The sequence below is a fragment of the Rhipicephalus sanguineus genome, chromosome 10 (genome assembly GCF_013339695.2).
Source record: "Rhipicephalus sanguineus isolate Rsan-2018 chromosome 10, BIME_Rsan_1.4, whole genome shotgun sequence".
NCBI lineage: Eukaryota > Metazoa > Arthropoda > Arachnida > Ixodida > Ixodidae > Rhipicephalus > Rhipicephalus sanguineus.
In genome coordinates, this window is record NC_051185.1 from 8,607,977 (window position 1) to 8,620,792 (window position 12,816).

Genomic DNA, 12,816 nt, shown 5'->3' on the forward strand with positions numbered 1-12,816 from the left:
GGTTCGCCTTATCCACGTATTGCAGCGTGAATTTGTTTCTGCGTGGGTGACAAGAGAGTGAAATCGGAGTTAACAGATCTGTGAAGCGTATTTATTGATGGCAACTTGAAACAACGGCACGAAGTTTCTACGGGATCAGCTTTCGCCTCTGCAGTAGAATGCTTAAAATCAGCGGGTCCACTCAGCAGTCCGAGTCCTCGCAGCGACCAGCCTCGGTGACAACGTAGTTCCTCTGCGAAAGAGCAGCGTGCACCACACGAGTCGATGAACTATTGGTCTACAGAGAGATGAACTAGAGATGAACTAGAGATGAAACTGGAGATGAACTTCACAATGGCGGTAAATCGGGCTAGTTGGTTGCTCATGATCGTAAACCAACTAGCCCGATTTACCGCCATTGTGAAGTTCATCTCTAGTTTTGCGGGCTCTTGCAACTATGTTCCTTTGACCCTTCTCGAACAGTATCGCTCATTGCGGTGGCTGTGTGTCGTTCTCGCATGCTTTCGTACCACATCAAACAGAAAAGTCTCCCGAGTCAGCGCTCGTTTGTCTCTATGTGTTCGTCCGTCGTCTTTTGCGCTGCTATTTTACGGTCATGAGCAACCAACTAGCCCGATTTACCGCCATTGACTAGAGTGACTGGAAAATTCTTCCAGTGACTCTAGCTCAACCCCCCCCCCCGCCCCGCGCCATTCCCCCCGTGCGCATGCCTATGCATTATAGCACCAACAACTAGAGTAACCAGCACTAACCGACCTGCATCTGTTGTATCCTGTTGATCTGCTGTTCCGTTGCCAGCTGTCGCCGGAGGATCTCAACGTTGTTGGCCAGTCTGTCACGCGATTCTGCGTGGTCGAGATAAGAGGACTCCATTGTGAATGCTGCTTGTGATGTTTATGTATATAGCTGCTTGATCAGCGTACCTCTGGCATGTTCTTAGAGTTCAAAAAAACCTTTTCCTAGCATATGTCTACGCAGAATTTTCTGTCAGCATTTTCTTGTGGCGTAAACCACTCTCTTATAGCCGATCCTGTATTCGAGCGTTGCTGTGCTCTCTTGTAATGCTCTGCGGAAGCAAGCAACTGTGCTGCACAAACAGGAAGGATTCGATTAAATATATGTATATCCATCAGCAGAGAGCAGTTGCCAGTATCATACACGATATAGCCAACAGTTAGCCAACCTTAGCTAGTGCTTCTAGTATGCGAGAGACGGTAAATTAAGTCAGAAATTATGATTACCATATACCTCATTATAGAGAGTAGGTGGCAGGAATAAATTTTCTTTTCAAAAGAGGAAGACGTTTGCTTGACTGACGTGTTTCTGGCCTGCTATAATAGTGCCATCTGCGGAGAGGTGATAGCGCATGGTATACAAAGAGGTGAGATACGATGCGCCGATGAGATTCCGAACGAAATGTGCACATTTTTTATAGGTTAAACGCACCACGGCGTTGCCTTACATGGTGAAATACGGTATATGTTCAACAGTTACGGACGACACTAACACTTATTTCACTTAGACTCTGTAGTCTGGCGCAGCGTCAGAAGGCAGCGGCATTTCTTTCTCAAAGGCGGATTTAGGATAACCTGCACCAATAAGTGCGGTTTTCCGGAAGGTGGGTGCATCACACAATTTCAGGAACAGAAGGCTATGTGTGTAACCTTATTTGTTTAATTTGAACTTGAAAAGACGGAGTTTGATGCGGGTCAGTTGGTGTAACATACTTAATGAAGACTCTGCGCAAAAAACACGAGGACTAGAAGGAAACACAACAGACAGGCACAACAGATTGCGCCTGTATGTTTTAAGTGTTTCCTTCTGGCCCTCATGTTTTTTGCACAGAGTTTTCATTAAGGATTTAACTGAAATAGTCATTTGTACAACTGGATCTCTCACAAACGCAACCCTCGCTGAATATTGCGGAACAGTAGACATATAGATACTTGGGTCGCGCCGATCTCTTGATTCTCTACTCCATTGGAAGATCTATTCCCCTTTTTACTTCAGCTTTTCAGTGCTTACCGCTTCTCCGCCGGGGAGGCCGGAAGTCAGGGGCGGCGTCACTCTTAATCTTTCGACTGTCTTCCGGAGGACGGGTCACCTGAAAGCGGGACAAGCTTATCAAACTTTAATTGTACTACAAGTTTCGTGCTTTGATTTGACGCCACATGCCGCGGTAATGGCTGTTCGTATTTTTTTTTTTCACAATACGTCAACTGTTCGCTATACAGTATATAGTGAGTTCACTGAAGTACGCTACATGCTGGGTATACGTATACATACGTTTGTATATGTATACACCAATGTGGTTTGTTCTGGGACGCTCAGCTGTTTATTTAGCCCTTGTGTAAAAGTCGCAGTGCAACATTAATAACCATAGGCGTGCGCACGGGGAGGGAGCAGGGAAGGGAGCGACCGCCATAATCAGGTTGGGGGTGGGGGGTGCAAAGTCTGCCCCATACTTTAACCCGGTCAGACCTTCCCCGTCGTTGTTTAAAGCGCAGAGTTGTGGCCACGCAGGATTTTGACAATAATGGCGGCCGAAGGTCCCTGGTGTTACATTCCAAGAACTGTTTGCTTCCCATCTTTACTCCCAGAAAGCCAGGGACCAATGGCAGGCCATTGTGAGAAGCACTTCATCGCTTCATTTTCATCTTGCCATCCATTGTGAAACATCTTGTCTATTGAACTCCACCATCGGGGGCGGGGGTGGGGGTGTTGCCCCCCCCCCCCTAATGGGGAGCCCTGCGCACGCCTATGTTAATAACTGGAGATATGAGAAATGGTCGAACAAGGCATGTCTCTGAATCGAATCGTTTTGGTAACGGTGTCACGACTGTCTATAATGTAAGTCACTTTTATCTTATTTTTTCTTTTCTTATCTTCTCAGACCGGAGACCGGTGGCTTTTGGCGCACGAATCACATATCTCATTATGGCAGAACAACCCAAAATATGGGACAGTGAAGCACACAGGATACAACGTATTTTGCGCTGTATACAGCCATAGCGCTCGCGAACCAGTTAGCCCACCTAATGACACTTGTGCACATATCCCGATCAGATATCACGTTTAGCCGCTGAAAAAGCTGGTTGCACTCGGCATGTGTCCTTTACACTTACCGACTTCTGTGGCTTGGCATGAGGAACCGACCTCTTCGTCTCGATCATCATTCTCTCCTTGTCCTGCTGACCCTTCGTAGCCTGCTCCGGACGTCGGGCGACCTGTGCCATTGCGCCCAATTAAAAGCGGTTACGTTTCTGACTGACCAGTCCCCGTATAGCTAATTGAACTGCAATGTACTGAATTTACTCTGCAACTAAGTTACGACGAAGATCAGACTAGAAAGATATAAAGAAAATAAGTGTATCTTGACGGGAACCTGGCTGCATCTTACAGAGATATCATAGCAGATAAGTGTATAAGGGCTCAAGTTCGCTTATCTACAGAATCTAGATTGCAACATAGATTACATATACGCACACAGTATCGCTCGTTCGTATAGACACATATATAGTATAAAGCCTCGTTTGAAGAAACAGCACAAACCTCCCGGTTCAAGGCTCTGCGCCTCTTCCTGGGGTTCTGTTCTCGACATGCGAAATTCCGTCTTATTGTCATTTCGTAATGGTGACATTTCAAGCCAATCAGAGAGTACGTAGCGGCGCCCTGGGCCAATCAGGGTTGACCAATGGCGGAATTTGACAACGTCCAGAATAGCACCCCTGTACTGCAACTTGGTATATCTGTACTAGACCTGGCCGCATGAAGCTAGGCTATACTATCGGTGGTGTTTAGTGTTATTTATAGCAATCTTGGTGACTCCTTGAATCGAGCCCACTTGAACGCATCTGCATGAATTTACGATTATATGTCCGCACAGAGCTATACTATTACCTCGGTTGCCGTTAACATTAGTATATAGATGACTTTGGACAGGTCGCACCTGGTTCCACTCACGCGTATAAGCGACAATGGCGTGGAAGCAAACAGTTACCTGGTCCTTGGCCTTGTGCCTCTTCCTCTCTTCCTGGTACTCCTGGTACATCTTGGCCTGCTGCTGCTGGACTCTCCTCTCGAGCTTCTCCTCTTCCTCCTGGTCACGCCGGCGTTGCTCGTCCAGTCGCTGCTGCTTCTCCTCGATCTGCTTCAGGTTTAGCCAAGGGGAGTAATTTGCTCGACACCGTCTCTAGCAGAACGTGGGCGCGCTTATACTACGACGTTCAAGTGTGCTGACGTCTCCATTGCGCCACACGACGTGCAGAAACGAACATTTGCTTATAGCTCAACACATTGCGTTGGCGGGCTAGTTGGTGTTAATCCACAGTGCTTTTTTAGCGCAAAACGACACCACAGGACAGCAGACAGGACCAAGCCCTCAACGGTTTCTTTCCATCCCCTCTGTGCGTCGTACTTGCCCAGAACACGTGCCAACGTCTCACTCACTCCACGCACTTGTGATATACTGATCGTTTTGGACATTGTGGCGGAGCTGCAGAAGGGCGCTCCAAGTTGCGTTCCAAGCGGAACGCAAGTTGTTGGAGTACTGGTGGGCCATTTGGTTGATCATTACAGCGTATGGCAGCACACACCGGGTGAAAGGACAACACGAAACAAAAAGAGCTTGTGTATGTCATTTTATTTCGTGTTGTCCTTTCACCCGGTGTGCGCTGGTATACGTATAATTAGGGAACTTTGGACGTCGACACAAAGTGCACGGTAAAATAGTCACGTCGTATAGTTTCGCCTTTGAGCCGTCTTAGGCGAATGAACAAGGGATCATGTGAGTTTTTCTGTCAAGGTTCCGCGTCCCTTTGGCGAAACAGATTGATGGTCGCCATCAATCTATAACACGGCGAATGTTCACACTCGCTGTCCCTAATGAGGACAATGCATTTTCCCGCAATAAAATAAAAAATAAAAAATAACAAATCCAATTATTACCACAGTGCCTCTGAACCAGCCGGTCGCCGGTAACGTGTGCTGAATTAATGAGGGGACGGAAAAGATGACCCTTCTAATCGGGCCTTTGTCCGTGACCAGACTGCGGCGTTTCGAGAGCGCCCACAACGAACGGATAGCACCTACTTCAAAGGCCACTGCCAGACGCTTCTTGTGTGTGTGTGTAAGTGGGCTACTCGACTAAACACCGTCCAAACAGCGCGAAAATGTTTGTCCTTGCACACACCGTTGCTCTGCGATGCGCACAAGCGCGAGGAGTTCGCTGCACGTGGGTTATCTTCGCTACGTTGATGCTTACGTTATGAACTTGCCCTACGATTTGAATTTCGTAAAAGCTGGTATTGCCAACTTTGTGGAAGTGTCGGAAACGCACTTTTCGGTGAAAACACGTTTAATGGCTCCTGGTATAGTTAAACAAACAAACAAAAAAAGCTCACAGGATCTCTTACGCGTTCGCCTAAGACGACTCGAAGTCGAAAGACATCATCTTCCATTTCTTCTCAGTCGACGTATTGATCCTCCCCGCTCCTCTCCGAAAGCTTTGTGCGCTTAACGTGATATTGTGCTGCCTCCGTGATCGGCCCACTTTTGACCAAGCGACGATGTCATGCGATGACGTCATCATGTGACGCCACGTTATGCCACGTCATGCTGACTTCACAAATTTTGGCGATTTGCCACGTCATATGATGACGCCATCACGTGATGATTATTTTTTGCATCACTTGTGTTGACGGCGACGCCGACGACCGATTTTCGCGTTTGGAGGCATCTAAGGATTAGCCTTAATAATGTGATTTTGCTACAGGCTCAGAAATGTACTAAGATGAGGTAAGCGGTCAAAACATTTGAGGTACGGACGACTAAAACACCTTACCTGTTTTTGGAGTTCTTTGCGGTACAGGCTAGGGGGCAGGACGTTGCGGACGAGCTTTCTGCTGGGTTTGAAACTGCATGACAAAAGACGATGCCCATCATGGACAGTCGAAGTCCAACGGTACTCTGTGACAGTTCGCAGTTTGGAACCTTCTGGCTACGAGCGGTGAACGCTGCTATGCATCCTAGCGTATTAGTTGTCCTCTCTTTCCTTCTTCCCTTTTCTCTGCTTTTCTTCCCCTCCCCCCGTGTAGGGTAGCAAACCGGGCGCAACCGGGTTAACCTCCCTGCCTTTCCTTTGCCTCTCTCTCTACGCGAGTCTGTGCTAAAATAACTAGCTAGCGGTACTACGATACGGCAATAGGCAGACGCTGACATATTCTACAAACTACCCCCCCCCCCCCTACTTCTACCTTCTTCACTGTCCCGGCACTTGAGGGACTGAATTTCGTGTCTGTGGCCCGCTGGCTGATCAAAGTTTGAGACGCCTGATCTATAGATGTACCAAATGCTCACTCACAGCACTCCTTCACCCCTGCGTGCGAGCAGCAGGTGCAGGTTGGGCACCAGCATGGCCACTTCTCGCTGCCTCCGCGGGTCGCCGAACAGGTTGGACTCGGAGCGAGCCTTGGAAGGCATGATGTCGCTGGACGTCAGTATCGGTTGCACCAGGTCCCCTAGGAACCGCGGGCGCTTGCCTCCTGGTCATCACAATCGATACACAAATTGGCCATAACTGTCCATTAGAAATAGAATGTAATAGACTTGCTTAAAATGTACTGGTGGGCTAGTTGGTTGATCGTGATATCATAAGGCAGCGCAAACGAGCGCTTGTGTGCGTTTTTTTTTCGTGCCGTCATTTCACCCGATGTGCGCTGCCCTATGTAGGCTATGATTATTACACACACACACACACACACACACACACACACACACACACACACACACACACACACACACACACACACACACACACACACACACACACACACACACACACATATATATATATATATATATATATATATATATGCTGTACTTGTTATACATGCCTTATATATGCTGTAGGCTGCTTCGGTATGTACTGACGTCAATGCCACCCTGCTACGACCCTTACCTCGGGGCTTGCAGTATTGTAAATAAATAAACTATAGTTTGAAATGCCTAACTGGATCAATCTCAAGGGGCATGTCTGGATAGTTAAGGGCTCCGTATTAATTTGGACCACTTCAGACTTAAATGCATTCAATGCTCGGTACACGAGCGCTTGTGTAGTCCGCCATTGTTGGAATGCTTGAACCTGTGATATAGAACTCCGTGCCTGAACATCGTGGTCACTGAGTCACCTTATCAATTTGGAATATGACATTAGTACAGTATAGAAGGGCACGTTAGTTGCCAGGCTGTGGAAGCAATCACATCGCCGACCACTCACCGAAAACCCCATTATCCTGTGTCGCGCTCTGAGGTAAATGTCTTGGTTATTCGTGCCGCATTTGGTCGATCAAAACAACAATCTACTGATTGTCAAAGTTGCATAGACGTGCATAAGGTATTTTGCCTGCAACTAATGACGCATTAGTCCGCTGGATTATCGACCTTTACGTTGTCCCGTTGAGCAGCTTACTGAGCGCCTGTTTCACTGTACGAACGCGTCCCAGGATCTTTCCTTCAAGCTTTGTACTTCTGTTGTCTGCAAGAAAAAGCCGCGTAAAACGGGGCGTCGCCGTAGCCAACTTTTCATCGCTTCAAGATTCCATCTTCCCCCGAACATCTATCATGTCTCTGGAGCGTTTATGGCTACGTTATAGCGGAGGCTAGAATGTGCTGTTGATATCTGATGGAAAACGTGCACGAAAAAAAAAAAAACAAGAAAAACTTAGTAGAATGAATTTATGCCTTCTAACCTGCAAACGCTGTCGCCAAGTCCCTGCCCCAAGGGTCCTGGTACTCCTCTATGCATTTCCGGTCAAGCCTGAAAGAGGAAACATTTTCTCGTTCCAATGTCTTATATTACTGGGTAGATAGGGAGTGGAGGGGCGCCGATTTCGTGCAAAGCCACGTTCTACAGGCTAAGTGGTTAGAAAAGGAATTGTTGTAACGTACCGTCTCCATATTATTGCGATAGCAATTATATGGACACTCCAGGCGCATTTCTGCCGTCGTCGTGAGGTTCCGTATAAAGTACAAGGGCGATAACATTGCCCCGCGTGTGGTATGTTCTATGTGCGAGTGAAGGCATGCGAGAGCAGGCGACGATCGCTTCTCAAGCGGAAAGGAAACGCGCCGCCCGTCTTCCGTCGCGCGAAAGGCCAATGGCGGCTCCAGGAGGAGGGAGGGGTGGATGGGGGGCGTGGCTGCGTGGCTCTGGCAGAAGCTGCGTTCTTTCAGCGGCGGGGCGCCGTGTCAGGCAAGGAGTCGCGTTATCATCGTCATCAGCCGCAGCATCAACGAAGTGTGCAGCTCATGGTGCAGCTGCATAAGTGCGCGTGTTGCCTTACGGACGCGTAGTGGGCACTTCGCTAGTTCGCTAAACGGTGAGTTATGGCGTAGCGGGTACTTCTCAACTGTATTGTGGTAGGCGCCCTAGGAGAGCTTACAACGGCTAATGTTTCGCGCACAGACGTTCCTTCCCTCGCGGCACGAGTGAGGTGAGAAGCGAAGCACGGCAAGCGAATGAGAAGGCGACGCCAACGGGGCCCGATAACGCCACCACGTTCCGAAGCTTAAAGGGACACTAAAGAGCAAAACGATTTTTCTCGCATTAGTAAAGTAGTCTTCCACGATACCAAAAACACCACGCTTTCCGCGCGAAGACACTTAATAAGCGAGAAAATGCGCAAAAAGAAAATACAGGTGGCGACGCCACCTTTGAATTCCCGCACCATTTGCCGTGACGTCACATATTTTTGACGGCGCCTGCTTGGGCCTACGTAGTTCCTAATCGGTTAAATCGAAGTACATTGTCCTCTGAGGGGGCCAGAGACTTGACATAACGAGTTTGTGGAAATTTCGTCGAGCCAGTAGCGCCAAAATACGTTAAATGCGCTTTGAAGTCCTTTATGTCACGAATTACAAAGTTCGGCGCGAAATTTAAAAATGAAACTTTGAACTTGGTTTTCTCATCTAATAATAAACCTATGGTGGTGAAATAAACTACACAAGAGTTCTCCGAGCACACTTTATCAATCTAACCCAATTCATTGTTTCTTTTTAGTGTCCCTTTAAGCGTCCTCCAGGTTTTCGTACGTATTTCTGATGCTTCACAAACTGTAACTGAGGCGATCGTGTCAAAGTTGGGTGGTCAGCGCCTCCTCTATTTTTTTTTTCTGAAAATAGAGGAGGTGCTGGTGTAATATACATGTGTGTCTTCCGGGGCTCTGACACGCATGCGCGGCCAGGCCTCCCATACCCACCTGGCTTCTTCCAGCTTCTCCTGCAGCATCCGCTCTTGCTTCTCTTTGATTTGAGCCTCGAGCTCTTTCAGGTAGGCCTCCTGCTTCGTGATAGCTCGCTCGCTGGCATGGCAACAGGAAAAGTACGAGAAAGAGAAAGAGAGAGAGAGAGGGGAAAGAAATTGTCCTATAAAATGCACAGTCTTAAGTACCAACAGCAGACAGTATAGGTACTTATTAGTGGCACGAGTACCGAGTGGCACTCTTGCTATCTTCCAAACCATCCTGTCAAACCCCGGTGCGAGTTGTCCGGAAACACTGATAAAAATTAAAAAAATATATAAGAGGGATGGAATGAGTTAAAGGGGCCATGTAACACTTTTTGAGCATGGTAAGAAAACGCTACTGATCGGTAGTCGAGGCTCTCGAGAACTGGCCGAGTCAAACATTATAATGAAGCACGCTGCCTGGACTTTACAATCAATTCTCAAAGTCATCTAAGTATCGCTCCCTCTTCTCTCGACAAATGACGCTATATACTCAAGATCACTGCGTCATATACTCAAGTTCCACGCCATTGGCCGATTTGAGCACTTTGAGTTCAGTAGTTATCGTGGTCGCCGCGGGAAGTCGCCACGTGCCCGCGCGCTTGCTTGCGATCACACTGAAAGTCAGCCGCGCGTTCGAAGAAAAAAAAGAAAGAAAAGAAAGTGCTCGAGGTCGCGCTGACGAAGGGCCGCATCTTCTCGCCCCCTTGTCATCCCCCTCCCTGCGTAGCTTTCAGTGCGCTCGTTGGTACGAGAGGAGAGCGATAACGCTTGAAGCGTGCGACATACCCCTGTAACTCCGCTCGTATTTGATGGATTTTAAAAATTTTGCGGCATGTGATTCTTGAAGCGTCGTGCGCTAACAGTGAGACTATTCCACTATAACTCAGAAAAGTATTGCAAGGTCCCTTTAAGCTAAGAGTTGTGTATGATAGCGTGGACATTAAAATATGTCCTAAATTATTAAGGTATGTCCTATTCCTAATATATTTAGTAGAAACTAGTGTAAACGACAATTAGCATAAACGCTTCGGCAAAGTGGTACGAAATTGATGATTGTGGTTCAAATGAAGAGTTGTTTCTCTCGGGCACCTCTTCGTTGCCAATTAACATGGCCTTAAGAGTTGGTTTACCCCCCACTACTGCGACCACCGTTCCAAGGGTGTCTGATTTTGAAAGAGCCCTATAGTCTCGCAGCTGGGATGTCGCTACACCTAGGATATAGGACATGCCAGTGTGTGTTTGGTTTATTCAAGATCGTCTTTGTGGTGCTTTGTTTCATATTTAACAGCATTTTTATTACCACCAGGGCTTCATTCGTGCTTCTTGCAGAGCTCAAGCTTTCTCTTTTTAGAAAGAAGTGTTCATGTCATCCCTGCCGTACGAGCAGTTGTTAGTGCCGCAGTGCTTTTCGTAGCGCTTACTTTTGCATGCTGCGCATTTTTTTGCGTCCCTGTACTTTGTTCTTATATGTGGACAGCTATAAGGACTATACCGCTGCTATGTCTTTCTTGTTGTTGAATGTCTCACTGCAACCTACAAACCGGTTACTATTACCACGTTAAGCTCCCTGCCTATTCCTTTTCATTTATTTCTCTCTCTCTCTCTTCACAGTAACCTCAGTTATTCAGTTATGTGCACTTTGACGATACTGATATATATAGGGGTAGCATGGTTCGGCTAGGTACCACATTTCATTTTGCTTCTTAAGGGGGTTAACTTCGATCACTTAATTAATTAGTTAATTAACTTACCTCCCGCCAGCGCGCGCCTCGGATCCCGCTGCATGAAGAGAGAAGAGGAAGGAGTTAACCGAATGATGGTGTCGCTTGCAGAAGGGAAGACGTGATATATCAGTAAATTGTAGGCCGGAAGTGATTAATATATGTCCCTAAGTGGCCAACCAGAGGTGGTCAAGACCGGAAGGGAAGAGAAGAAGCGAACTTAAGACCAGAAGTGGGAAACAGAGATGGAGTTTAGGCCGGGAATTGGTTCCCTGAAACCACGCTACGGAAGCGTTATAACCGTAGTTTGGGTGACACGGAAGTAACGTGACGGAAGGGGAGGGAAATAGGAGAAGGATATTGGAGGGGCGTAACGGAAGTCTAGAAAGAGAAACTAACACGAAGCTAAAGGGGTGCCGACCTAATGCTCGCACTTCTCTCGTACGTATACCGCTAACTCACCTCTGAATTCTCAAAATTTCGCTAATGATTTAAATATCCACTCTGGCAGGCATTATTATATTAACCGCTTTTTTGTAACAAGCATTTCATTGATTACTGTGGAAACTTTGTCCTATCAGAACACTTAAGTGACTAAATGATTACCAACCTGTCAGAGATGCAGCCCCTGTATCCAGCTGCGTTGGCTGAGATCCCCCTTTCCTGCAAAGCATGAAAGCTAGCAGTGAAAACACCGCAGTCTTGACAGTTTTCATAAAATACGAGGAACGTACTTAATACACACAGGCTTCGGAAGGAATCCATTGCCACAGGTCACTTATAACTGGTCGCCGGGAGATATTGGGATAGTGAGAGCTGTCGTCTCATCTCTACTCTCACATCACGCATGCTTTAACTCGCATGCCTAAACAGAACACGCTTAATTAAATGCGTTCAAGTGACACTTTGTACCCTCTGCCATTAAAGTGAAAATCACATGCTCGTACATTTAATTAGTTACATGTTTTATTTCCCCTTATGTAGTAGACCGTCACGGTTTGTCAGCGTAAATTATAGTGACGATGCTGAAGCCTAGGCGATAACTAACGCGAACGTTTAAGAATAATCAGCACGCTTTCAAACGTAAATTACATTGTAGGTTGTAATTGCTACTACGCATGACACTCAGTTAGTCGAACATTTGTCGAACGCTCTTGAACCACATCAGCACTGAGCCAGGCAAACCCGAGATCGCTCATAGCGCGAGAGCGTCGCATGCCGGGCGAGCCGCGCTTATTCTTGCTGTTGATAATGATAGTGGCATTAGATACCACAATAATGCTTGGCAGAAAGAAGAAATCACAACAGAAAAGATGGCAGAGATCATCATACCTTAATTGCAGGGCGGAATCTTTTGGTTGCGTAGCACCTTTTAAGCTGAAAAGAGAGCGAATATAATTAAAGATTATGCTTTTGTGGAAAATTAAGAAAAAAATAGTTAGATGGCCTTTTTATAATTTATTTGCCCGTAGTTATAGACGCAACGTGTTGGACCGCGAGAGTTGGAATTCCGTTTTGATACGACCAGCGCACTAAAAGGCAAAATATACAAATATTGAGACGAGGTCTAGTGCTAGTCCTCTTGTTGTTCATTGTGTATACTTTGTCTCTTTATGCGCCGGTTATATGAAAAAAAAAATATAGCGACCATTGATTTTCAATAACGCAGAGGTAATCAGAGTAATGGTAGGAAAATATGGCAATATTTATTGTTTCATCGAATGCGTTAAAGTTCGTGCAGCTATATACGAACCTAAAATGAGCGTTTGCTATTTTAGTAGAGCTTGGGAGAGGTTACTGGCTGCGGCA

The 12,816-nt window shown here is 46.8% G+C and overlaps 1 protein-coding gene across 1 annotated transcript; it reads right to left on the reverse strand.

Annotated features, from left to right (window-relative positions):
• Nucleotides 1-69: 69 nt before the first annotated feature.
• LOC119406969 (uncharacterized) lies at nt 70-11,065 on the reverse strand. Its single transcript, XM_049419661.1, has 10 exons — nt 11,038-11,065; nt 9,258-9,359; nt 7,749-7,816; nt 6,362-6,542; nt 5,843-5,915; nt 4,001-4,147; nt 3,126-3,227; nt 2,026-2,104; nt 757-845; nt 70-232 (listed from the first exon to the last, which is right to left on the reverse strand). The coding sequence occupies exons 2-10, from the start codon at nt 9,284-9,286 to the stop codon at nt 182-184; spliced, it is 819 nt and encodes a 272-aa protein (XP_049275618.1). The 5' UTR covers nt 9,287-9,359; nt 11,038-11,065; the 3' UTR covers nt 70-181.
• Nucleotides 11,066-12,816: the final 1,751 nt, after the last annotated feature.